The sequence below is a fragment of the Mesoplodon bidens genome (assembly GCF_964165515.1).
Source record: "Mesoplodon bidens genome assembly, chromosome: 2".
NCBI lineage: Eukaryota > Metazoa > Chordata > Mammalia > Artiodactyla > Ziphiidae > Mesoplodon > Mesoplodon bidens.
The window spans coordinates 136,877,299-136,900,874 of NC_138177.1; the positions used below are offsets into that span (position 1 = coordinate 136,877,299).

General features: G+C 35.5%; 1 protein-coding gene across 3 annotated transcripts in view; it reads left to right on the top strand.

The window, feature by feature from the left end:
• The window catches only part of MYSM1 (Myb like, SWIRM and MPN domains 1), a 41,603-nt gene that overhangs the window by 2,867 nt on the left and 15,160 nt on the right, over nucleotides 1-23,576 (top strand). For 2 of the 3 annotated variants that reach the window (XM_081222943.1, XM_081222941.1), the window contains exons 2-12: nucleotides 702-777; nucleotides 2,609-2,679; nucleotides 4,629-4,706; nucleotides 4,800-4,823; nucleotides 6,382-6,460; nucleotides 9,223-9,321; nucleotides 11,722-12,494; nucleotides 16,264-16,394; nucleotides 17,505-17,608; nucleotides 18,838-18,915; nucleotides 20,368-20,456. In XM_081222943.1, coding sequence (XP_081079069.1) covers nucleotides 702-777; nucleotides 2,609-2,679; nucleotides 4,629-4,706; nucleotides 4,800-4,823; nucleotides 6,382-6,460; nucleotides 9,223-9,321; nucleotides 11,722-12,494; nucleotides 16,264-16,394; nucleotides 17,505-17,608; nucleotides 18,838-18,915; nucleotides 20,368-20,456 — 1,602 coding nt within the window. The remainder of the gene's footprint in view (nucleotides 1-701; nucleotides 778-2,608; nucleotides 2,680-4,628; nucleotides 4,707-4,799; nucleotides 4,824-6,381; nucleotides 6,461-9,222; nucleotides 9,322-11,721; nucleotides 12,495-16,263; nucleotides 16,395-17,504; nucleotides 17,609-18,837; nucleotides 18,916-20,367; nucleotides 20,457-23,576) is intronic. The other variant, XM_081222942.1, reaches the window with a different exon arrangement.

Genomic DNA, 23,576 nt, shown 5'->3' on the forward strand with positions numbered 1-23,576 from the left:
AAATATTAAATTTAATTATATATCGCAGATTGGGCCTCCTCAAACTTAACTATTCAGGCTTTTTCCATATGAAGTGGACAGTGTGACTTTAGAAACTTCTAATTAGTGAAAAGAGCGAGAATTAAAGTTTAATCCCCCATGAACATAGAAAAGCCCCCAAGTAACCCAAGTTAATTTTTTTTTTTATGTGAGTTGTTACTAAAGCATCGCATTTCTTATCTCTTCACTGTACTGTGATCCTTTGAGTATTTTCTTTTGGTTCTTCTATCCTTGCTTTTTCTTCATTTTGAGGGTGGTACTGTTGATGGGTGGCTTCTATGCTTCAGATATAACTAAAAGAATTAATTGTAAAGTTGAATTCCTATATACACATGCATATTCATCAAAAGAAATCTGAAGTGTTGGTTCATAGCCACAGAATATGTTGTAGTTGCTGTCTGGAGATATTTTTTCCCTAATGAAGTTGTTTATTGGGAGAAGGAGAAGTCTGATATTTAGCAATTGAAATAGGGTGGCTTAAAGCCACTATATATTTCACAGGCCAAAAGTAGAGCAGGCATCTGCAATGTTAAATCTGTTAAGGGGGGAAAGGAACTAAATATTTGCTTAACATCTGAAACCTTCCAATCACTGTGCTCTGTAAATTATGTTCATTAACTGGTATAATCTCACTTTCATACCCATTTTCTTAATTACTACAGAAGTGATGAAAATACAGCATCTGTTTTACAAGACCACTATCTTGACTCATCGTGGAGAACTGAGAATGGTCTTATTGTAAGTATTTTATGGGAATATCAGGTGCATTAAGCTATTACTCAGTACCCAGAGTACCTCTTTTTTTTTTTTTTTTTTTAAACTTGGTGCTAGTTCTCAGCAGTCACAGAGGTAATATATTGAAACCTTTTTCTTAACTTAAAAATAGAAGGAATTTATTCTTTCTTCTTTTGACTTTGCAAAAGTGGCCTTTTGGGAATCAACTTAGGAACCAGTTAGATTTAGGTATGAATCAGTGCTCTATCACTTATCAGATTTGTGAACCTTAGTTTCTTCATCTAAAAAATCGGGATCGTTGCATGCTTCGTTTCTTCATTTAACAGTTATTTATCAAGTACTTACTATGTGCCAGACACTGGGCCAAGTTTGGAGGATACACCTGTAATCAAGACAGACATGGTCCTGCTCTCAAGGAGCTTATATTCTAAAGGGGAGTCAGGTGGTAAACAAGTAGACTAATTATAGATCATGAAGGACATAAGCAAGATGCTGACTGAGAGTTACAAGGTGGGGAACCTACTTTAGATAAAGTTGGTGAGGGAAACTGAGGAGGTGACGTTTAAGTTGAAAACAGGAGTAGATATGTGAAGAATTGATGAAAAATATTCTAGGCAGAAAGAATAGCACAAAGGCTCTGGTTGAAACCCAGTGTCTAGAATATAGTGGGAAAGGGGAGGGAATGACAGCTGTGACAAGGTTGGAAAGGCAAATGAGGGGAATCAAAGAGACTGGTTAGGAAACATTTGTAGGAATCTAAGCACGATTTGGTGGTGGCTTGGCCTAAGGTTGTGGTAGAAGTTGACAGATTTGAATTATGTTTTGGAGGTAGAACTGCTTGGTAGATTGGGTGTGGGGATTGAGGAAAAAGGAAAGAATCCAAGATGATTCCTGGGTTTCTAGCTGTAATAGCTTGGTGACTAGTAGTACTGTTTACAAAATTGGGAAGGCAGGGGGAGAAGCAGGTGAATGTATGTTATGGTGAGTTTTATTTTGAATATGTTAAGTTTAAGAAGCCTATTAGAGGGGCTTCCCTGATGGCACAGTGGTTAAGAATCCGCTTGCCAATGCAGGGGACACGGGTTCGAGCCCTGGTCCGGGAAGATCCCACATGCTGCAGAGCAACTAAGCCCATGCACCAGAACTACTGAGCCTGCGCTCTAGAGCCCACGAGCCACAACTGCTGAGCCCATGTGCCACAATTACTGAAGCCCGTGTGCCTAGAACCTGTGTTCTGCAACAAGAGAAGCCACTGCAGTGAGAAGCCCGCACACCGCAATGAAGACCCAACACAGCCAAAAATTTAAAAATTTAATAAATAAATTTATTTTTTTTAAAAAAAGCCTATTAGAGATCCAAGTGGAAATTTTGAGTGGGCAGTTAGTTATAACAGTCTAAATAGAGCTTGGAGAAGAGACCTGGGCTGAAAATTTTTAAGTTTTGAGAGTTAAAAAAGAGTATGATTATTTAAGGAGAGATTGTGGCTTAAGGGAAAAAAAGAATTGTGGTGAGTTTTGGAAATAGGTGAAGTATCTAGCAAAATGCCTAATACCTAATATTACTTTATCATGGGTAGGAGCCTGAGCCTTGGAATCCAAGGCTCAAGTCTCTTCTCTCCTGCTTGAAATGTCAGTGAATGCCTCTATGGATGCATCTGTGAAGAAGTAGTGCCTATCTCATAGCATTATTGTGGGAATCAAAGATATGTCTGTGTGCTCAGTAAATGGTAGCATTATTATTTGTAATCATTGTATTGTGTATTTTTATTTAACAAAACAGAAGATAATTTCAAAAAGCAGTAAATAAAGAAATTTATTCTTCCTTTTTTTAATAGCCTTGGACTCTGGATAGCACCATCAGTGAAGAGAACAGAGCTGTCATTGAGAAAATGTTGTTGGAAGAAGAGTATCCTTTAATGATTATGAGGAAAGTAAAGATTTCAGGGTTAAAAATCCATAAATGCAAAACTTACAGAAGAGACTACTGTTAGTTACTAGATAGTATATAACTGCTAGTATATAATGTGTTACCTGCCTATTCTGTTTTACCACTAAGTTTGAGATCTGACTCAATATTTTTGAGTTTCTGTTGTCAACCAACTCTTTATACTATCTTAATATTGAGTAGAAATTATAGAGGGTTTCATTTTTTAATTTTTTTGGGCCACGCCGCGCGGCACGTGGGATCTTAGTTCCCTGACTAGGGATCGAACCTGTGCCCCCTGCAGCGGAATCATGGAGTCCTAACCCCTGGACCGCCAGGGAATTCCCTGTAGAGAGTTTTAAATCAGCTAGAATCTCTAGTCGAAGTCCAGATCATTCAGTCTAAATCTCCATTTTCAGTTATATGAGATGTTAATTTGTCCAAGGACATAGAATTAAAATATGTAAAAGTTCTCACTTCTTACTCTACCGATTTACAGGTATTAATGGGAGCAATCCAAGTAAAAAGCATAAAACTATAGAAGGAAGATTTTTTTCCACCAGAAGTTGTAGGTCCTTATTCACAGTTCAGCCACTGGCTTCTTGTCCTTATTTCTTTCATCTATTTGTGATGTTTGCAACTTAACTTTTTTGGGACTCCATTTTTTTATATATAAAATGAAAGGATTGAACAAAACGATTTCTGATTTATAAAGGTTATTGATACTACTCTAATAAGTAGTGAGTGGTTTATTTTCAACTCACTTGTGTTTCATGGACTTTTAGCTCCTCTTTAAGCCAGAATATCTATTCTTTTATTCCCAGTTATCGCTATGTTATTTTCAGGGTGTCTTTGTACCTTTAGTTATCATAGGTTAACCCTTTTTAGGCTTTCTTCCTCTCTAACTCTCCCCAAACATTACAGTTATAGCCTAGATCATTGCTTTTCAGTAGAAAAATAGTGCAAGTCACATATCATTTACAGTTTCTAGTAGCCACATAATTGTAATAACATTTTATTTAACCCAGTATATTTAAAATATTGTTTCAATTTTAATCACTATATAAACATTATTGAGATGTTTTACATTCTTTGTTTTATACTCTGAAATCCAGTGTGTATTTTATACTTAACATCTCAGTTTGTACTAACCACATTTCAGGTACTCAGTAGTTACACATGTGGCTATTGGCTAATATGTTGAACAGTGCCATTCTAGATTAATGAATATTTAAGTAGTCACTGGTTCATTTCCAGATTTGGAAACAAAATAATGAGAGTAAAAGCTATGTGAGCTCTTGGAGGACAGGAATAATGTTTTCTCTTTGTCCTCAGCACCTAGTACCTAGCATAGTGCCTCATGTACACAATACATGTACACAAAATACAGTGTTTGTTGAGTGAAGAATATCTCAGACTAATCTGAAGTATTGCAGTATAGGCTAGGTTTAGAATGTCTGAGAGGGAGACTCTCTGGTAAATTTGACCCAAGCGTTTGTTATTTTTATTAGGATAGAGAGCAACCCTAAACTCTTCTCTGTTACTTTCAGAAATACGAAAGCAAATACTCCTAAAATTACCCTGGATAACCAATCAGATTCATCTGTTACATTCTCCATGTGTTTTAGGAGAAAAGATTTAAATAAAACATTAAGGATATATCTTCTCTTAGCCACTAAATAAGGAAGATAAGAGAAACTAACATTTATGTAGCACATTTTGTGCAGGTACTGTGTCATGTGTGACTTCACATGTAATATTTAATCCATATAACAACCCTGTGAGGTATAAACATTTTTGTCATAATTTTTGCAGACCTGGTTTAGCTAGAATTCAAGTGTGACTTTCATAAGTATGTGAGTGCCTCCTTTAAGTTGCATAAAAATTATAGGACTTATTATTTTTTTTAAAGTTCCTTAATAATTACACAGGTATTATTTATCCAAAAAGTCACTTCCAGGAAAATTCTGGCTTGATCAAAAGGAAGATGATAAAAAATACATGAAGAGGTAAAATCAATTTATAATACTTTTAAAAGTCTGAATTGTATTTTTAAAAACTTCTTCACAAGCTTCCTTATTTTCTTTTTTCATGTGGTGCAGTCTGCAGAAACCAACAAAAATCATGTATGTACTTATGTTTTATATTTTAAAATCTTTTTGATTAGTTAAAAGTTATGGAAAAATTAAGCAAAAAGTTAATAGCTGGCCTGTGGAAAAGCCCTCTTGACCTTGGGTTATATAAAAATATAAAGTCAAAATTTCTTGTACAGATGTTGGAATGTCACAAGATAATTTTATTATGTTATTTATTTGTCGGAATTTTTTTAGGGCCCTACAAAAAGGTGGTTTTCTAGGGATTTGTGGGGAACTTTTTTTTTTTTTTTTTGCGGTACACGGGCCTCTCACTGTTGTGGCCTCTCCCGCTGCGGAGCACAGACTCCGGACGCGCAGGCTCAGCGGCCATGGCTCACGGGCCCAGCCGCTCCGCGGCATGTGGGATCCTCCCGGACCGGGGCACGAACCCGTGTCCCCTTCATCGGCAGGCAGACTCTCAACCACTGCGCCACCAGGGAAGCCCTGTGGGGAACATTTTTATAAAGCTGCCCTTTAATATGTTAGGAATTGACTTGATTTCTGTTGCCCTGTCAGTTAGTTTTCAGTCGTTTCAAACAAAAATTTAATTTGAATTTGTGGCTTTCAAAAATTATCTAGAGGGCTTCCCTGGTGGCGCAGTGGTTGGGGGTCCGCCTGCCGATGCAGGGGACACGGGTTCGTGCCCCGGTCCGGGAGGATCCCGCATGCTGCGGAACGGCTGGGCCCGTGAGCCATGGCTGCTGAGCCTGCACGTCCGGAGCCTGTGCTCCGCAGCAGGAGAGGCCACAGCAGTGAGAGGCCCACATACCACACACACACACAAAAATTATCTAGAGAAATTAAGTATTAACTGTTTTATAAACATCCTTTCCCTACAATTGAAGAAAGTTTGATGTTATTTAGTGTTTCTAAACTTTCATATTTATAATCCCTTAGAGGGTAGATTTCCAATTACCAACAGTTTGAGCCCTGAGCAGACTTTGGCTTTTGCATTTTGCTGAACAAACAACAGAAACCAAATGAAGTCAATGAAAAGATGAATGGTTTGCTTGAATTAAATTAGTGAGTTTCATCACTATTTTATTTTTAATTTCTTAATGTCCTGCATTTCAAAAGCAATAAATGTAATGTCATAGTATTTTTACCTGTGTTCTGGCTTGATATTTACATAGATTTACGTAGAAGAATAAGAGAGATGATATTTCTGGAGCCAATTTAAACTCGGACATGCCAATTGACAAGCCAATTTAAACTCTGGATTTGGAAATATATTAACATCTGCTGCTTTGTGTCCAGTCTGAGGAAGCCTATTTGTTATCACATTGACTTCCTTTGATGTCTTTTAGTATTATCTTCACTCAGACCCAAGGATTATGTTTTTGGGGGCTCCTATCTTCCTGAGCTAGAGAAGTATACAAGACAGGGCAAATCTGTTCCCCCAGGTGGAGACTGCAGCCTTCTTCTTCTCTTTTTAATTCTTAGATTCAAAGTATTAAATGTAGCCCATGGCTGTGTATAACCTTTAGCTGCATAAATATGGAATGTTCCATTTCAGAAATTTTTTTGCAATTCCTCTTTTTCCCCTCAGGGTACACTCTCCTACAAAACCAGCCAGTTACTCAGTAAAGTGGACAATAGAAGAAAAAGAGCTGTTTGAACAAGGGCTGGTAAATAGAGCAATTTTTAATTTATAGTAAAATAATTCTAGAAGCAAATATTGATAGAATTATATGGTTAAATTAATTTATAGAGACTGGAAATTTCTTTCTAATTACAGTGATCATATCTATAGTTTTTCTGTAGTTAGAGTGATGTTTGTAGTGTAGCATAAGAGAATTCCTTTTAACTCATACCTAAGTAAATAAAATATTAAAATAGATTTGGATCAATATTGATTTTCACCCCTTTTTTGTATTAATAAAATCCAAGAAATTGTACTATATCTGCATACATGACACCAACTACCTGGATTAAAAGGCAAAATTATTTGGTTACCTGATCTTTTCTCTAGGGAAAAAACGTGTATTTGGAACCGTCTGGGTGATCAGCTGAGTTTTTTTTTTTAATTCAGATATTTGGCATTGTGCACACAGTCTAAATATTTTAGTGGATGTAATTAAAGACCAGTAACATTACTTTTGCATGAATGTTTCACTGAGATCTATTTAAATGTCCACAAGTTGCATAATGGAAAAAAATATGTGCACAAGTTTCTAATTATGAGAAAACTCCGTAATATAATGAAGCTTAACAAAACATGCAGGTATTTTTTTTAACTGTCAATAGTAGATTATATCTTTCTCTTACATGTTTCCCAGTATTGTACTAATTAATTTTGAAATTATATATTTATATATTATGTATATAGAATATTTATGTAATATTATGTAGGATTCATGAATGCAAATTGAAACATCATTGTTAATATTTCTGCAGATGACAGGAAATAAAATGTGTTTGTATTTTTATAGTTAACATCACCATGACATCTATGTTCTGTGATGTTTTATATAAATACATAAACTGTTTTGAGGGTTTTATCTCCTGAGATTTTTCTCCTGTACTGTTGATGTTTTTTATATTGGTATTTTAGTCTGTTGCATGATTATCATTTATATAATCTAATTAACTAGTCGTTTATTTAAGATAGCTGACAACTTTGGTGTTTTGTTCATTACCAATGATCAGAACACACACACACCCATACACACACACGGGTTGTGAATTTTTAGGTTATTGTTGACTTTGGTGGTAGTTATAAAGGCTGTATCTGCATGGTTCAAAATTCAAATGGTACGTGAAGTCGTAGGGTGTTAAGTCTCCCTGTGACTCCCGTCTCAACCTTTAGTTCTCTTTGCCTCAGGTAACCATTGTCATCTGTTCTTGTATATCCTTCCAAAGATACTTTGTCCCTGTAAAAGCAAGTGTCTGTTTATTTAGGTACATATGTAGATATCTATATCTTTATCTACCTATCTATCTATATACATAGATACTTTAAACCTAGAATATTTTCCCACAAAAATACATGGAACCATTGGTTGTATTCCCAGCCTTTTAACCTATTAGTATCATTTGTTTATAGACTGAATTCTGTCAGGCTTGAGAGAAGGAAATTATGTGGTACTGAATGATGAAAGATTTTTCCTTCTCTATCTTGTCCCTTTGCTCTGTCTTTAAATTGGTAAATGTTTTCTTTGCTCCTCTTGTTAGTGTCCCCTCTCCAATTTTCGTAGTGTCCAAGCCCCTGCAATCCTAACTAGTCAAACTACCCAAATCCTTCCTGTTTCCAAAAGTGATCCATGTTACCAAGTCACCTATTTGCCTTCATCACACAATACAGATAACTAAATCTTCAGTAAGTTGATCTCAGTTAGGTATTAGTTAAGAACAATCTTAAATAGTTAATTTATACTTAGTAATCATTTTCTCAGAAGTACTTTCAGTTTTAAGAAATTGTCCATATGTCAGATTTTCTAATGAATCAGAAATAAGTGTATAAATTAAGGTTTATCATTTAGGTCAGAACTTTGAAGATGACTTATTGCCATAAGTCATGACTGTCTGACCTGTAAATCTGGCCCTGGAATCAGCTTCTCTGAAATGTGGGTTTTTGTGGGGTTTTTTTCTTTAAATAGTTTTAAGAATTCTAAAAAAGGATTGTTGAGCTACTTCGGGAAGTAAAGAATATCTTGTGTTGGAGATAATGTAAAGGAGATGTATGTATCAAATGATAGGCTTGATAGCTAAAAATCCTGTCTCGCTTTAAAATTATAATGTGTTCCTGTCTGTACTGCAGAACACACCAGAGCTCCCTCAAGTTCTTAGTTTTTCCCTGCACAGCTTCAGTATAAGTAGGTATACAGCCTTTGACAGTGGAGGGGTGTAGGGAGATCTTGGTTGCAGGTCGCTTCATTTGTGATTCACTCTTTTAAGTCAGTTTACTGTGGTATCTGTATAGTGTAAAAGTATCTGCTATGGAACATGTAATAGCTATTGTAACAGACGGGATCTGGGTAAAAAAAATATTTTGAAATTAGTGTCAGAACATATTCAGTTGATTCTATAATTGGAAGATATAACCTGCCTCCCTTTCAGGCACTTTCTTTTAAGTTATCTTAAATTTGGAACATCATAATGTACACTACTAATACATAATGTTAGGAATACATAGAAGTGATGGGTCTTCATTTAGGTAGCTATGAAAAGAAAACAAATTTCTAAATCATTTTGGTCTGTTTTCAGAAGTCAAGATTTGAAAAGAAGAATGTGGGCTTTGATTTTAGGAGTCTTAACTATGTATTGTATGTGAGGCTTCATTGTGTGCTTTAGAAAATAAATAAAGATAGGATTTTTTAAAATATGGCAGTAGTTTGGAATATTAAGTAAGCTAATCAAAAGCTATTTCTTTTCCATTTTGATAACATAGGCTAAATTTGGCCGAAGGTGGACCAAAATTGCAAAGCTAATTGGAAGTCGCACTGTTTTACAAGTGAAGAGTTATGCCAGACAGTACTTTAAAAATAAGGTAAGCAGAATAAAATACCCTAGTGATAATATTTAAAATAAATAAAATTAATAAGCAGAAATACTTCTTTAATTCAGGCATTAAAGTCTTAATGTTCAAAGTTTTTATAGTGAAAGTACTTTATACCCATAAAGTACCCTATAAATGTTTGTCTTCAGAAATCTCAAAGCATATATTCAATGTATTGAGTATTGCTATTAGATAGGTATTATTATTTTACTCCACTTAATTGCATGCAGTTAAATAGGACAAAATATTAATTGCTCAAAAACATCCTATAAAGCAAATAATATTCCAAAGAGAAAACCTTAGAGGTCATTGTTTCCTGGAAATTTAAATTTCTTTTCAAATGTTTGCATTAAACTTTTAAGAATGATTAGAGCTTAGGGGCCAAAAATCTTTTTAATAGCAATGAAACTTGTACAATTATTATGAAGAATTGTCTGAAAACTTTAATAAATTGCAGTGTTCAGAAATGCACAGTTATGGTCTAGTTCCTTAGTCTTTCAAGTAATTTGTGCTATATTCAACCATGTAGTTTTGATACTTAGAATTTTTCTAATATGTTCTGCTTGAGTTCTCGAAACATAATTATGTAGAATTTGAAAGTATCTTAAGTGAAATTTAGTGTTTTAATGTAAATAGGGTTGGCCCTTAAGTGAAATTTGGTGTTTTCTTTTAATGTAAATAGGGTTGACCCTATTTACATTTTCTTTTTTTTCTTTTTTTTTTTTTTTTTTTTGTGATATGCGGGCCTCTCACTGTTGCGGCCTCTCCTACTGCGGAGCACAGGTTCCAGACGTGCAGGCTCAGCGGCCATGGCTCACGGGCCTAGCCACTCCGCAGCATGTGGGATCCCCCCAGACTGGGGCACAAACCCATGTCCCCTGCATCGGCAGGCAGACTCTGAACCACTGTGCCACCAGGGAAGCGCCACATTTTCTTTTAATGTAAATAGGGTTTGAACTGAGCAGGTCCACTTATATGTGGATTTTTTTCAATAGTAAATACTATAGCACTGCACAATCTGCTGGTGCGGAACTGCAGATGGTGAGGAACTGCGTATACGGAGGGCCAACTATAAGTTATATGCAGATTTTCAACTGTGTGGACGGTTGGCACCCCTAACCCCCTTGTTCAAGGATCAGCTGTAATGGGGTTTACCCTGTATACAAGATTTATCTAACTTAGTGTCATTTGGGCATAGGAAGTAAGTAATGGAATGGATTCATTGTAAATAAATCATCTACTACCTCTTAATCAGCAAAAGCATTTTCAAGACAGCCTGCTAAGGTTAAGGTATTGTGGAACAGAATAAGCCTAATTTAGTTATTCTTACTCCCATGCTCCTCAGACTAGAATGTGCGGGGCATTTTGTAGTGTCAGTTTTACTCAAAGGCTTGAGGTGAAAGGGTACATTTTAATATTAAAAGAAACAATATATAATGAAATATAATGCAAAATTTTATCTAAATTCTTAAGCTAAAAACTGGAGACTTCAAATAAATAGCATGGTTGTTAAAGGCTATTTCAGGCTGAATGTCCAAATCTCCTTTTCCCTCCTGCTACCTTTTCCTTCTCCTCTACATAGTAAGCCAGGTAACCTCAAATATGAGATCCTGGGAGTCTATTGTGATAAAGGATCTATAAATAATCTCTCTTTGGAAGCTGTCATCCCTTGGGTATATCAGTCGTACAAGATTTTTCAAAAACTCTATAGGTAACAAAGGTTTTATTTCAAATCATATATACTCATTGACATTTATTTTCTTTTCCTTATTGCATTACAAGATGTTTATGTTTATAACAGCAGATATGATAGATAATTTTATGCCTTAAATTATAAGTTCTGTAATATTGGAGCTACATTAAATGAACCTGCAAAAACCAGTTTGTTTCTATTGTCTTTGTATTTAAATAAAAGATGATTTTAATTTACTAAGTGAAGATATGTGAGATAGACTTCTTTAAAGGATTTTTTAGCATTATAAAAAATGATCAGCTGAGGTATCAGACATTCTGAGAAATAAGCCTTTACAAATATCTTAGAGAATATCTTGTATGACGGTTGTTTGGTTCATTCTGTATGGCTGATCTGAGCCAGATTCCTGTTTTAAACTTAATATTGAAAATTAAGTATTGAATAGTAGGTCATGATTATTTGATTAATAAAAATCACCAGACCACGAATGAGTCAAATATATTTATGGAAATTTGAAATGATGATCTTTTACATTTAAAATGCAGTTGTAAACCCTTCAAAGAAAAGCACAATAAAGGTATAATATACCATTGACATGTACTCAGTTTAATAATTTTGTATCTATCCTATTTTTTTGTGCCAGTGATTACATTTTAAAATGCTAATATTATGGAGGTTTTATCTTGATTTTTAATAAGGTAAAATCAGATGGTCCAGAGAAGGAAACATCAAATCAGAAAAACAGCAGTGGTTTTCAGATGAAAAATGAAGATGAAGGCACAAAGGCATGGACACCATCAGGTTTAAGGGGTCGTGCTGATCCCAACTGGAATGCTGTAAAAATTGAAAAGTTATCTGATGATGAAGAAGTAGACATCACAGATGAGACAGATGAGTTGACTTCTCAAGCTCCCCAAAAGAATCTTAGCAGTGATCTCTTATTAGATATCTCTAAAAATAAAAGTCGTGAAACCAGTAAAGGAGAATTCATTGCTTCTGACAGCCAGGAAGATCCCATTTCTAAATCTTCCGAGGAGTATCTTCAGAATATAAAGCAAGGTGAAATGGAAACACTTTCAAGCTCAGGAAATACATTTTGGACTGAAAATCACAACACCAGTGACCAAAAATCAGTTGAATTACATGATCAGAAATGTAATAAACTGATGACAAACTGTAATAAGCATGATGGAAATAGAATAATAGATGATGCCAGGCAGTTACCTTCTCTAGAGCCTTGTGAAGTTCAGAAAGACTTGAGTGATAATGAATTGCTTTTTCATTCTTCCTGCCAAATGGAGGAGGAGAGCCATGAGGAAGAAGAGCTTAAGCCACCAGAACAAGAAATAGAAATTGATAGAAATATCATTCAAGAGGAAGAAAAACAAGCAATTCCTGAGTTTTTTGAGGGACGCCAAGCTAAAACACCAGAACGCTATTTGAAAATTAGGAATTATATTTTGGACCAGTGGTAAGGAAAAATTATATTTTTGGTGCTGGTTTAAAACTTGTGATACTCTAGAGTATTTACTTAAGCCTATGCAGAATTTAGTATTTTATATTCCTAGTGTTCCAGAGAGCTTTAACATATTATATATTTCAATAGGCAAAACTTACAATTTCTCATAATGAAATCTTTTGAAAGTTTTGGTAAATATTGTCATCTATAGCTATCTTAACCCATCTGTCTGTTCTTTAAGAGTCTGTGGTCCTAGAAGAAAAGGGATAGATGATTGCCTTAAGAAGCAATTTCTTAGGACAATGTTAGGAAGATAAAGAAAACACTAACTGCATGGGAAAAGGGGGGAGAATGTCTTTCTTAGTTTATGATGTACTTTGAGGTACAAAGAGAGGAAACTTTGGTGACAGGATAGTATCATTAAATGTAGCTAGATTTCAGAAACCATTCTAAATAGCTGCCTTAAATGCTTTCAGCTTTGAACTTGTGACATAATGTGTTAATAATTCCTTCATCAGGATACAGGAATTTTTTGATATATTAAGTTTACCCTCTAAATTTTCAGTGCCTTTTATTTGAATTATTTACTCAGGGATGGGGAACAAACCAAAAACTTCCCACCTTATTAGCTTAAGTGCTCTGAAGGTGATTTGCATTTTTCATAATAGTTTAATTAAGGCATCATCAAACATGCATAATTTTTATTGCTTTAGGAGCTACAGAATTGTGTAGAGCCATCTTTACAGAGGGCTTCTGCTGTAACCTAGGAAGATTACCAAAGGAAAACAACCAGGCTTACTAAATTAGTAACTTTCATAAATTAGTAACTTTCATTTTACCCACACAATATTAAGTATTTTGAAATCTAAAGATAGCCCTATTCTAAAAGAAAGATTTTTTTCTTGTTCTTGACTCTCGTTTATCTCGCAAATGGTTGAGGTTAGGAAAATTCTAGGTAAGAGTGGTATCAAAGTAAAGAATACCTATAAGGAACCACTCCTGACATTTGCATAGTGTTTTATAGTTTACAGAAAGCTTTTCTCTGTCATCTGATTCCTCGCAACAATCTTGTAAAATAGGCAGGTGGTATTTTCTCTATTTGATAGAATGATCTTGAGGTCAGGAGAGGTTTAGGGAGCCGCCTTGAATTATACAGACCAGCTGCTGACAAAAGAAGGACTTCAGTGCAAGTCTCAGCTCTGTAAATCACTCTTGCCATTATTCCACATTGCCTAAGTCACACTATTAAAAAAGACAAATTAAATTAAATCTCTGTTGGTATCTAATTTTGTTTTTGGAAATAAGAGCATGAATGGCCAAAATAAAAGTGCTACAAAATAATGACTAATTTGAAAGTGTCTATAAATTATCAGTGACTACTTAATGTTACTGTAATCAAATTTCATTTGTTACTTTGAATTTTGGATTTATGAGGCAGAATAATTTATATGGATAGCATAAGTTATATGGCAGTAGTTTCCTAATGTCATTTGCCTTAGTTCATGAAACCAGTTAAATATTGCTGTTTCAGTATGATGATTTAGCCAAACAGTGTGAAAGCAAAAAGGAATGTTTTGAACAGGAACTCAAACCTGTTCTCTTCAGAAATAGAGTGTTTAGAGACTGGAGGCAGTATTAAAAAAATAGAAGAGTTAAAGTTTTAAAGATAAAAAAAGTCCTGCTAGATTTGTTTGTTGCTAAAAGATCCTTTCCATAAAAGCACATGCAGTTAACTCCCTGTTTAGGGGAATATTTTATTAAAATAGTAATCACTATCATTATTGAATACTTAGCAAATGCAGTGCATTGTATTTAAGTCATCTCTAGTCCTCTTGACAGCCTTGTCCTCATTTTACAGATGAGCAAAATGAGGTTCAGAGAGGAAAAGGAACTTGTTCCAGGTCACATTAGGTGAAGGTGATTCCAGAGACTGCAGTCTTGACCCATTATTTTCACACTTTCAACTCTGGGCCTTGACTGACTTTTCATGCTGCCTCGCATGTTTTCCCCCCAGATCTTGGTGAATCTTGCTTCCTCTTCTCTTTCAGTTCTGCTCAAGGGAAATAAGAGGCCTTCTCTGACCACCCTGTGTCTACAGTAACTCACATATCTCCTCCCTCTCATTCTCTAACCCTGCATTTTATGTATCTTATAGAACTTATTACCACTGAAAATATTATATTTTTATTTGTGTGTTGTCTCCTCTCTCCCCAACCCCCCATGATAATGTAGGCTCCATGTTCATTGTTACGTCCCTAGTGCTTAGAACAATGCTTGGAATACAGAGGCAGATTGAAGGAGTGAATCATCATTATATCATAAACAGATAATTTGTAGAGGCCTTACTATTTGTTCAGTGCTGTACTAGTACTAAGCTCTTTGTTTAAAGCCTTTCAATTTGGATAATCTTTAATTAGACGAGTACAGTTTATAGATTCGTATAGTTTTTTGGTAGCTGGGTATACCATGCCCATTCCGGCTTTCTTGCCTTCATTTGCACAGTCTGTTTACTCTTCTTTCAAGATACACTGAAATCTCACCTTTGTAATGGAACTTCTGATACCCTCCCACATCACAGATTACTTTTTACCCTCCCTGAACTTCTGTAGAATTTATGATTTTCAATTTGGTTTCTGCTTAGGCCTTCCCTAAGCACCCTATCTAAAATAGTCTGTACACATTTCTATCCCCTTATCCTTCTTACTGTGTCTTCCTAGCACATACTGCTACCTGACAACATAGTATATATTATTCATTAACTTGTTGACTATTAGAATGTAAGGTCTGTAAGTTCGGGAACTTCAGATTCATCTCTGTATCCTTAGTGCCTAGAACAGTGCCTGGTGTATAGGACACAAAATAAATATTTGTAGAATAAAGATTGATTAAGAAATACCTATGTTATATGATATATCTGAATACTTGGTTTATAAAGTCTGTGTTTGAATCTTGTCACTTCCTTAAGTCAGTGCTTTAATCCCTCTCACCCACTTGTTTCCTTTCCTCTAAAATAAGAATGATAAAATCTGCTTTGTAGAGTTGTATATAAACCTTAGTACAACATCTGTTATAAGCACTCAGTAATTGTTTGTTACAGTTATTAAGTTCTCTGTTACTTAAACTTTATGTTGTACCATCTTACATGGTACATTAAGTATATTTAGTAAATACGTGTTTTGTTATGGAAACCTCTTACTTCTTTCATAGTCTTTGTGCGTTTCTTGATTCCTTTAGAATGCCCTGTAGTATCCGTTTCTGTCTTCCACTGAGAGCACTTAATATTTACTAGCATAATGATTAAAAACTAATATAAAACTTTTAAGCATTTATAAGGTAGCTTATAATTAAAAGATGTTGTCCAGCAAAGTAAAAGTAAATGAACCTAAGCAATTTATTAAAAATTAGAGTGTCTAATACTAAATATTTTCAATATATTATGAATACACCCTTTTTATTCAAAGATTCAGGCTTGCATTTGGATCTGTAGATAAATAACGCTCTAACTTCAGAGTCCTGGGATAACTGAAATCTATTGAATTTAATATTGGGGAAGATATGATACTTGTAAAACTCACAGTATACTTGTAAGTTACTGTATCATTGAAAGATATTTTATTTCAGAAAAGAAAGTACACTTGAGTATTATGTATTAACGTTGTCTGTACACATTACATATTGAGAGGGGGTACATTTTAAAAATATTTCAAATATTAAAAGTTTCCCCCAGAAATCTTCTTTTATGTTTTTATTTATCCAAAATAATTGTACTTCCATCTCTTAGGGAGATATGCAAACCGAAATACTTAAATAAGACCTCAGTACGTCCTGGCCTGAAGAACTGTGGGGATGTTAATTGTATTGGACGGATTCATACATACCTCGAGTTGATAGGAGCAATCAATTTTGGATGTGGTAAAAATAAAAACCCAACAACATCTTTTACTCGACATTTTTTATCCTTATAGCACCCATTAATTTCTTTGATAGTTAGAATTCAAGTTAGACTTATAGATATAGAATACAGAAAGATGCTATAACGTTATAGAATAAATGTATTATTGAGATTTTGTTTTGAAACATTTCTGTTGATAAACTATATTTCCTTTTAACCTACATTGAAAATTGGTGGTATGATTTTAAAGGAAGAATATTCAGTCTAACTGGCAGAAATGATTTAAGGATACAGTTCTTTGTCAAGTAAAAGTAATTTTATGAAAAGTCCAATCAAAGCCCATTTGGTTTGGAAATACTGTGTTAATGCTAGAAATACTGTCTAGCAGTGTTTAAATAAAGAAAGTAATTTATGAACCTCTACACTTAAATGTAATAAAAGTGCCAAAATATTTTTCGTGATAGAGTTTCTTTCACCCTAGTTTTTCTCAAATTTAAGCATATTTTTAAATGTATTCCTCCCTTTTATTGAATTAACGTGACAATTTTGAAGAAAGATAATAGTTATAGTTGCAAAGTGATAAGTTAATTAGAATCTTGTAACCCATAGTTTGAGAGGAGTGTATTCTGTATTCTGTGTCTATGAAAAGACAACCAGAAAACTTCCTGTCAGAGATTATTTCATTTCATGTAGAGAGAGAATTTATAGTCTGCCCTGGGATCTGTCCTACATTTCAGCATCCTTGTTTGCCCAAAGCACGGTATTAGGACTGGCTTTACAGGAAAACTAAGGTGTCGTACCTTCCTTAGCCACTAAAAGAAAAATGAAATCATGTTTACTGTATTAGACTTGCAAAGTTAACAAAGTGGGCTTAGCACTCATTTAATCAGAAATTAAACAAATGACCCATTTCCTAAATGTTTCATTTTATTGAGATTTCCTTATAATAACAGCATACTTTTTTTATGTGAGAACTACTAAGTAGCACGTCAAATGTGTATTGTGGAAATAAGCTCATATTTTAAAAAAAACTTAGATATTGGCTTATAATTAATAGTATAGGTGTGCCTTCCTATTTAACAAATGAGTTCCACAAAATAATAGATTGTTTTTTTCCTGGGTTCCAATAGAACAGGCTGTATATAACAGGCCACAGCCAGTTGATAAAGTACGAATCAGAGACAGAAAAGACACAGTAGAAGCATACCAACTTGCCCAGCGTCTGCAGTCTATGGTAAGCAGTCCCTTCTCTCACTAAATGATCTTTCCTGTTTGCTCCTTACCCTGTTAAGAAAGATATGCCTACTTCTCTTCCCCTGTTTAACAAATGGCCATCTAGTAGAAGAACAGGTTTTCGCTTTTATTTCACCCAAGCCATTCACTTATTTGGTTTCCATTCAGTTTCATGTTGATTTATGAGGCAAAAACCAAACCCCCAAAATTTAAAAATTCACTCACAAACTTCACGCAGAAGCATGATGTTTCGCTAAAGTGGTCTTAGACTGTTTTGTTTTGATTTCTGTATCTAATGTATCTTTTAAAACTATACAGTTTAGCTCTTTTTTCTTTCATTTGTTTTTTGTTTGCTGAAAATTCTTACTGTAAGATTTAGCTTTGTAGAAGTACCATTCAAAATATTTTAGCCTTTATTTTTTAATTCTTGAGGTTAGTGAGTTTTACAGTATTTTAAAATGCATGCATCTTATTTTGAAAATAAGTGATCCAACAAGTCTCCTAAAAGGCAGAGTCATATTGTGGTCTTGTTGACTTTACTGATAAAATAGGTTAAATTGGTAATAGGTAAGATAAATGGAAAAAGTATAGATGATAGAGTAGGTATTTTTCTCAGTGTTTAGGCTGTAAACCATTTCTACCTAGTTTATTTTTTTAAGAAAGGATGTTTTCATATACAGTTGCTGGAGGTGGTGCTAGTCATACACTGGCTACTGGCAGCCGGTCCATTTTAAAGGCTTCAGTACTGATGTTTGCAAAACTGGATATTACTAATCCAGTCAACCAACTTCATAATTTTTTACTATTTGTATTAACTAGGCAATCTTTTCCTAAGCCTGAGATATAATTATTTTGCTTCTAGTTTTCAATATTGTACCTCTGGCTGTGTGTTCTTGCAAGTTTTCTACCATAATTTTCATGGTGATTCTTTTTGGTCCTAAAAAATATTCTTGTCCTAGAATGTAACTCCCAAATGGTGAAAGGAAATGAAAATTAAAGAGAAATTGAAATAAAATTTAGAAAATCATCACTGATTCATTTCTGAGCAGAGTACTAACTATTCAATGTAAATTAATAAAATATAGTCAGGCATTGCTGATCAGGTATTATAGTATTTTAATGGAGAAATTGAATTTTAGAAAATTATCATTTTGGTTTTGTGTATTAATGTGCTGTGATTTCTCCAAGCTAGTCTTGTGACCTTTTGCTTTATTTTTAATTTCATCACAGCGCACAAGGAGACGTAGGGTCCGAGACCCATGGGGAAATTGGTGTGATGCAAAAGACTTAGAAGGACAAACGTTTGAGGTAACTTTGATCCCTTCAGGTGACTCAAAAGTGAAAGTTGTTTTGTCAGTATACATTTGTATATCTTAATGTCACATATATTACACTTGTTTTATGTGTGTGTGTGTATATATCTATATGTCTCTTTCCCATGTTAATTTGTTTGTCTAGAAGTCATCAGTAAACAACAGAGAAGGCACTGATGGTACAGTTAACTAGGAGTTTGACTAATTTTCAGAACTTTGATTATCTGTCTCTATATTCTGGTCTCTAGCTCCAGAATATCTGCCAAGGTGCCAGGGAGTTGTGCCCTGTTCATTTCAGTAAAGTCATTGAATGGTGTTCTGATATACCAATTAAAATATTGTTCCATGCATTAGACATAAATTGAATTACAAATATTAAAGTATTATTTCTACTAACAAAAATTATGGTCCTAAAAAGAAACATAGGCAGTGAGTATATGTGTGTATGTGCGCGCACACGCGTGCACACACAAATGTGTTCTGTGCATATGTAATTTGTTTGTGAACAACCAGTGCAGTCAAATGGAAATAATATGTGAATGTGTACTTACTGGCTTTGTTACCTTGGGTAACTGTACCGAATCTCAGGGCTTTATTTATGAAGTGTGGATAATAACATCTCCCTCAAAGATTGTTGTGAGAATTAAGTGAAATAAAATGTATGAAGGTCCTAATACTCGGTACTCAGTAAGCCTTTGCATGCACCAGGTACTCAGTAAATGTTAGTTCTCTTCTTTCTCTTCCCCATTCCCTGCCCCCAGCCTCACATCTGAGCATTATTCTAGGCACAACAATTAGTAACACATGGTTCCTGCCTACCAGGAACTTACATTTCTAGTAGGAAAGATAAAACCTATGGTAAGTTCCATGAGATTGGTCCCAAGAAATATAAGGTCCTCCCAAAGGTTGTGATCAGGGAAGGTTTCACAGAAGATGTGATTTTTCATCTGTGACTTGAAGGATGAGCAGGAGAATCTCAAAATGTGGAAATGTGGATGAGGCAACCCCAAGCTGAAGGAGAGGCATAAGCAAAGGTACAGACATAGGAAAATACCAGATATATTCTGGAAAAGGTACATAGTTCATAAGGGCTGGAATATAAGATTGGTAATAGAAGTGAAATGAAAGAGAATTATTTTATTTTATATTTATAAAGGACTTACTGTGTCAGACATTATTGTCAATATTTTGGAAACATTAACTCATTTAATCTTCACAATAACATCATGACATTGTTATTATTACTATTATTGTTCTCATTTTAAAGATGAGGAAAACTGAAACACAGAAAGCTTCAGTAACTTGGCCAGGGTCACCCAGCTAGTAAGTAGCAGAGACAGGCATTCTGTCTGCTGAATCTGTGCTCTTTAGCTTTATGCTGTGGTGTCTCTTTATTAACTTTCCCTCTCAGTGGTTGATGGACTCTGATCAAATGGTTTTTTTTTAGCATCTCTCTGCTGAGGAGTTGGCAAGAAGAAGAGAAGAGGAAAAATGCAAACCTGGTAAATCTTCAAAAGTGCCAAGGCCAACAAAAAGGTATAGTGTGACATTATATAAGTGTGATTTTTTTTAAACTTATCACAAATGATTAGAAAATCTATGGAAGGGATATCTGATATGCAACATTACATTGTCCACATTAAGTTTAAAAATACTGCTGGGGCTTCCCTGGTGGCACAGTGGTTGAGAGTCCGCCTGCCAATGCAGGGGATGCGAGTTCGTGCCCCGGTCTGGGAAGATCCCACATGCCATGGAGCGGCTGGGCCCGTGAGCCATGGCCGCTGAGCCTGCGCGTCCGGAGCCTGTGCTCCGCAACGGGAGAGGCCACACAGTGAGAGGCCTGCGTACCGCAAAAAAAAAAAAAAAAAATACTGCTGAAGGGGCTTCCCTGATGGTGCAGTGGTTGAGAATCCGCCTGCCAATGCAGGGGACACGGGTTCAATCCCTGGTCCGGGAAGATCCCGCATGCCACGGAGCAGCTAAACCTGTGTGCCACAACTACTGAGCCTGCACTCTAGAATCCACGAGCCACAACTACTGAAGCCCACACACCTAGAGCCCGTGCTCTGCAACAAGAGAAGCCACCACAATGAGAAGCCTGTGCACCACAACGAAGAGTAGCCCCTGCTCGCCGCAACCAGAGAAAAGCCTGCGCACAGCAACGAAGACCCAACACAGCCAGAAACAATAAATAAATAAAATAAAATAATAAAATAAATAAATAAATAAAAATACTGCTGAAATTTTTTATTTCACTGATTACTAATTTGGGAGACCTTGAGCAAAAGTGTTCATTTGTCCCTGTTCAGTGAATATAGTATCCAACATATGTTGTAAGGGGGCCTTGTTTGTGACAGGTGGTCATTTAACTCCTTAGACATTATGAACAGGTAACCTCATGAAATGACTAGTTCTCTCTTTGATTGATGCTGAATGTTAGTTTTTTCTTTAATAATTTAAAATATTTAACTTGTAACATTAAGGGTCACCAAATAAGTTAAATGCCTTGATTTTATAGACCCTCACTTCCTGCAGATGACCCATCAAATAGACTATAGTTTTTCTGTTTGTTTGTTTTTGTGGTATGCGGGCCTCTCACTGTTGTGGCCTCTCCCATTTCGGAGCACAGGCTCCGGACGCGCAGGCTCAGCGGCCATGGCTCACAGGCCTAGCCGCTCCGCAGCATGTGGGATCTTCCCGGACCGGGGCACGAACCTGTGTCCCCTGCATCGGCAGGCGGACTTTCAACCACTGCACCACCAGGGAAGCCCTAGACTGTAGTTTTGTCAGTGTCCCTTTAAAACAAGACATCTAGGAATGCCACTAGGTTATTTTCAATGGAAAGAGCCCTAATACTCAACCAGTTGTATGTCCCTGGGTAAGTTACACAAAGCCTTTATAAGCCTTGGGTCCTCATTTCTAAAATAATATCTATAATAGCTAACACTGTTGGCTATGTTTTAAGCACTTCCTATATATTAACTCATTTAATCCTCATAACAACCCTATGAAGTAGTTAATATAATCATTCCCATTTTATAGATGAGGAAACTGAGAGGCACAAAGAGGTTTTGTGACTTGCCCATGCTTGTTAATGGTAGTGTTGTGATTTAACCCAGGCATTAAGGCTTAAGAATCCATACTCCTAACCATTACATTATATATCACCTCTCTAAAATTAAAATCAAAACTTAGAGTTGTGAGAATAAATTAAATGAGATTAACTATGTAAGAAAATACAGTTGTCCATAAGTTAGGACTCCTCATCTAGTGTCCACACATTTGATTTTCTGAATCTAAATGTGAGGCATACTTAATTGTAATTTCAAGTCATTCTTCCAGTTTGTGAGGACCTTTTTGAATCCAGATCCACTTTTCTTCGTAGCTTTGAATCAACATTTCAATAAGCTTGCCTTTTCTACAATTGATCACTGATTAAAATGTTTAACTGAGATAAATGTAAACCTCAGATATCATTGTTCAATGAGCTATATATTACCACAGTTAACTATTTCTTCACCTTATGCAGAAGAATAATCATAGCAGATGTCTTGCTTACATTTAGTAACAATATATTTGAGTCTTTATGAGTCTGCTAGTTTCTAGCAGATCATTCCTATCAAAAATGAAATTTAGGTGTACCTGTCATGACTTATATTTTCATGAACCCATTATTGTTCTTAGTAGTCACCTCTTCACTCGCTAAAGGCTCACAAATCAGCTGTTTAATAACCTTTTCTAGAATTTTCCTGATACTCAACATTTAATTCCTCTGCTTCTTTTTTTGTGTTTTGAAAACAGGCCCAATAATTGCCTATTCCTAGTCCTCCAATAATTTTTTCATTCTCTATGTTTCCTCAAAAAGGGTTGATGGTAGGGCTTCCCTGGTGGCGCAGTGGTTGAGAGTCCGCCTGCCGATGCAGGGGACACGGGTTCGTGCCCCGGTCTGGGAAGATCCCACATGCCGCAGAGCGGCTAGGCCCGTGAGCCATGGCCGCTGAGCCTGTGCGTCCGGAGCCTGTGCTCCGCAAGGGGAGAGGCCACAACAGTGAGAGGCCCGCCTACCGCAAAAAAAAAAAAGGGTTGATGGTGGTTTCACATGATGGTTCTTCAAAGTGCTCTGGGATGCATATGCTTTCTTTCTGTTTTCTCATCTTCTTGACCTTTCAGTTCTTTTTATTTGCATTGACTAAGCACGTTCTAACTTGAAGATCTTCCTCATTCAGCAAACACTTTTTGAATGCCTACTCTGTGTCAAGCACTGTTCTAGGTACTTGCAATACAGTATTCAGCAAAACAAAGTGTCTGATCTCCTAGCACTAAGTGTCTGGTAGAATAGGAACTAAATAGTTCTGCTCTTTTCCAGTTGTTAAAATGAACATATTCGCTGTTTGTTTTCTCTGACCGTAGCCTAAAAACACTTTAAATATTTTTCTCAAACCTCAATTCTTTATTGGTCAAAGCCTTTCTAATATTTCTGTCAGATTTGCACATGCTTTTGTATCTAGCCTTGCTTAGGCGTCCCTCTTTCCATCTTTTATACTTTTTCATTTTAAAAGATGAGTTTATCATAGAACTTTCGATATCCATTAATTTCTTTAACAGAACTGTTTGTCATTTATTCATTCAGCAAATACTTACTGAGTCCCTACTCTG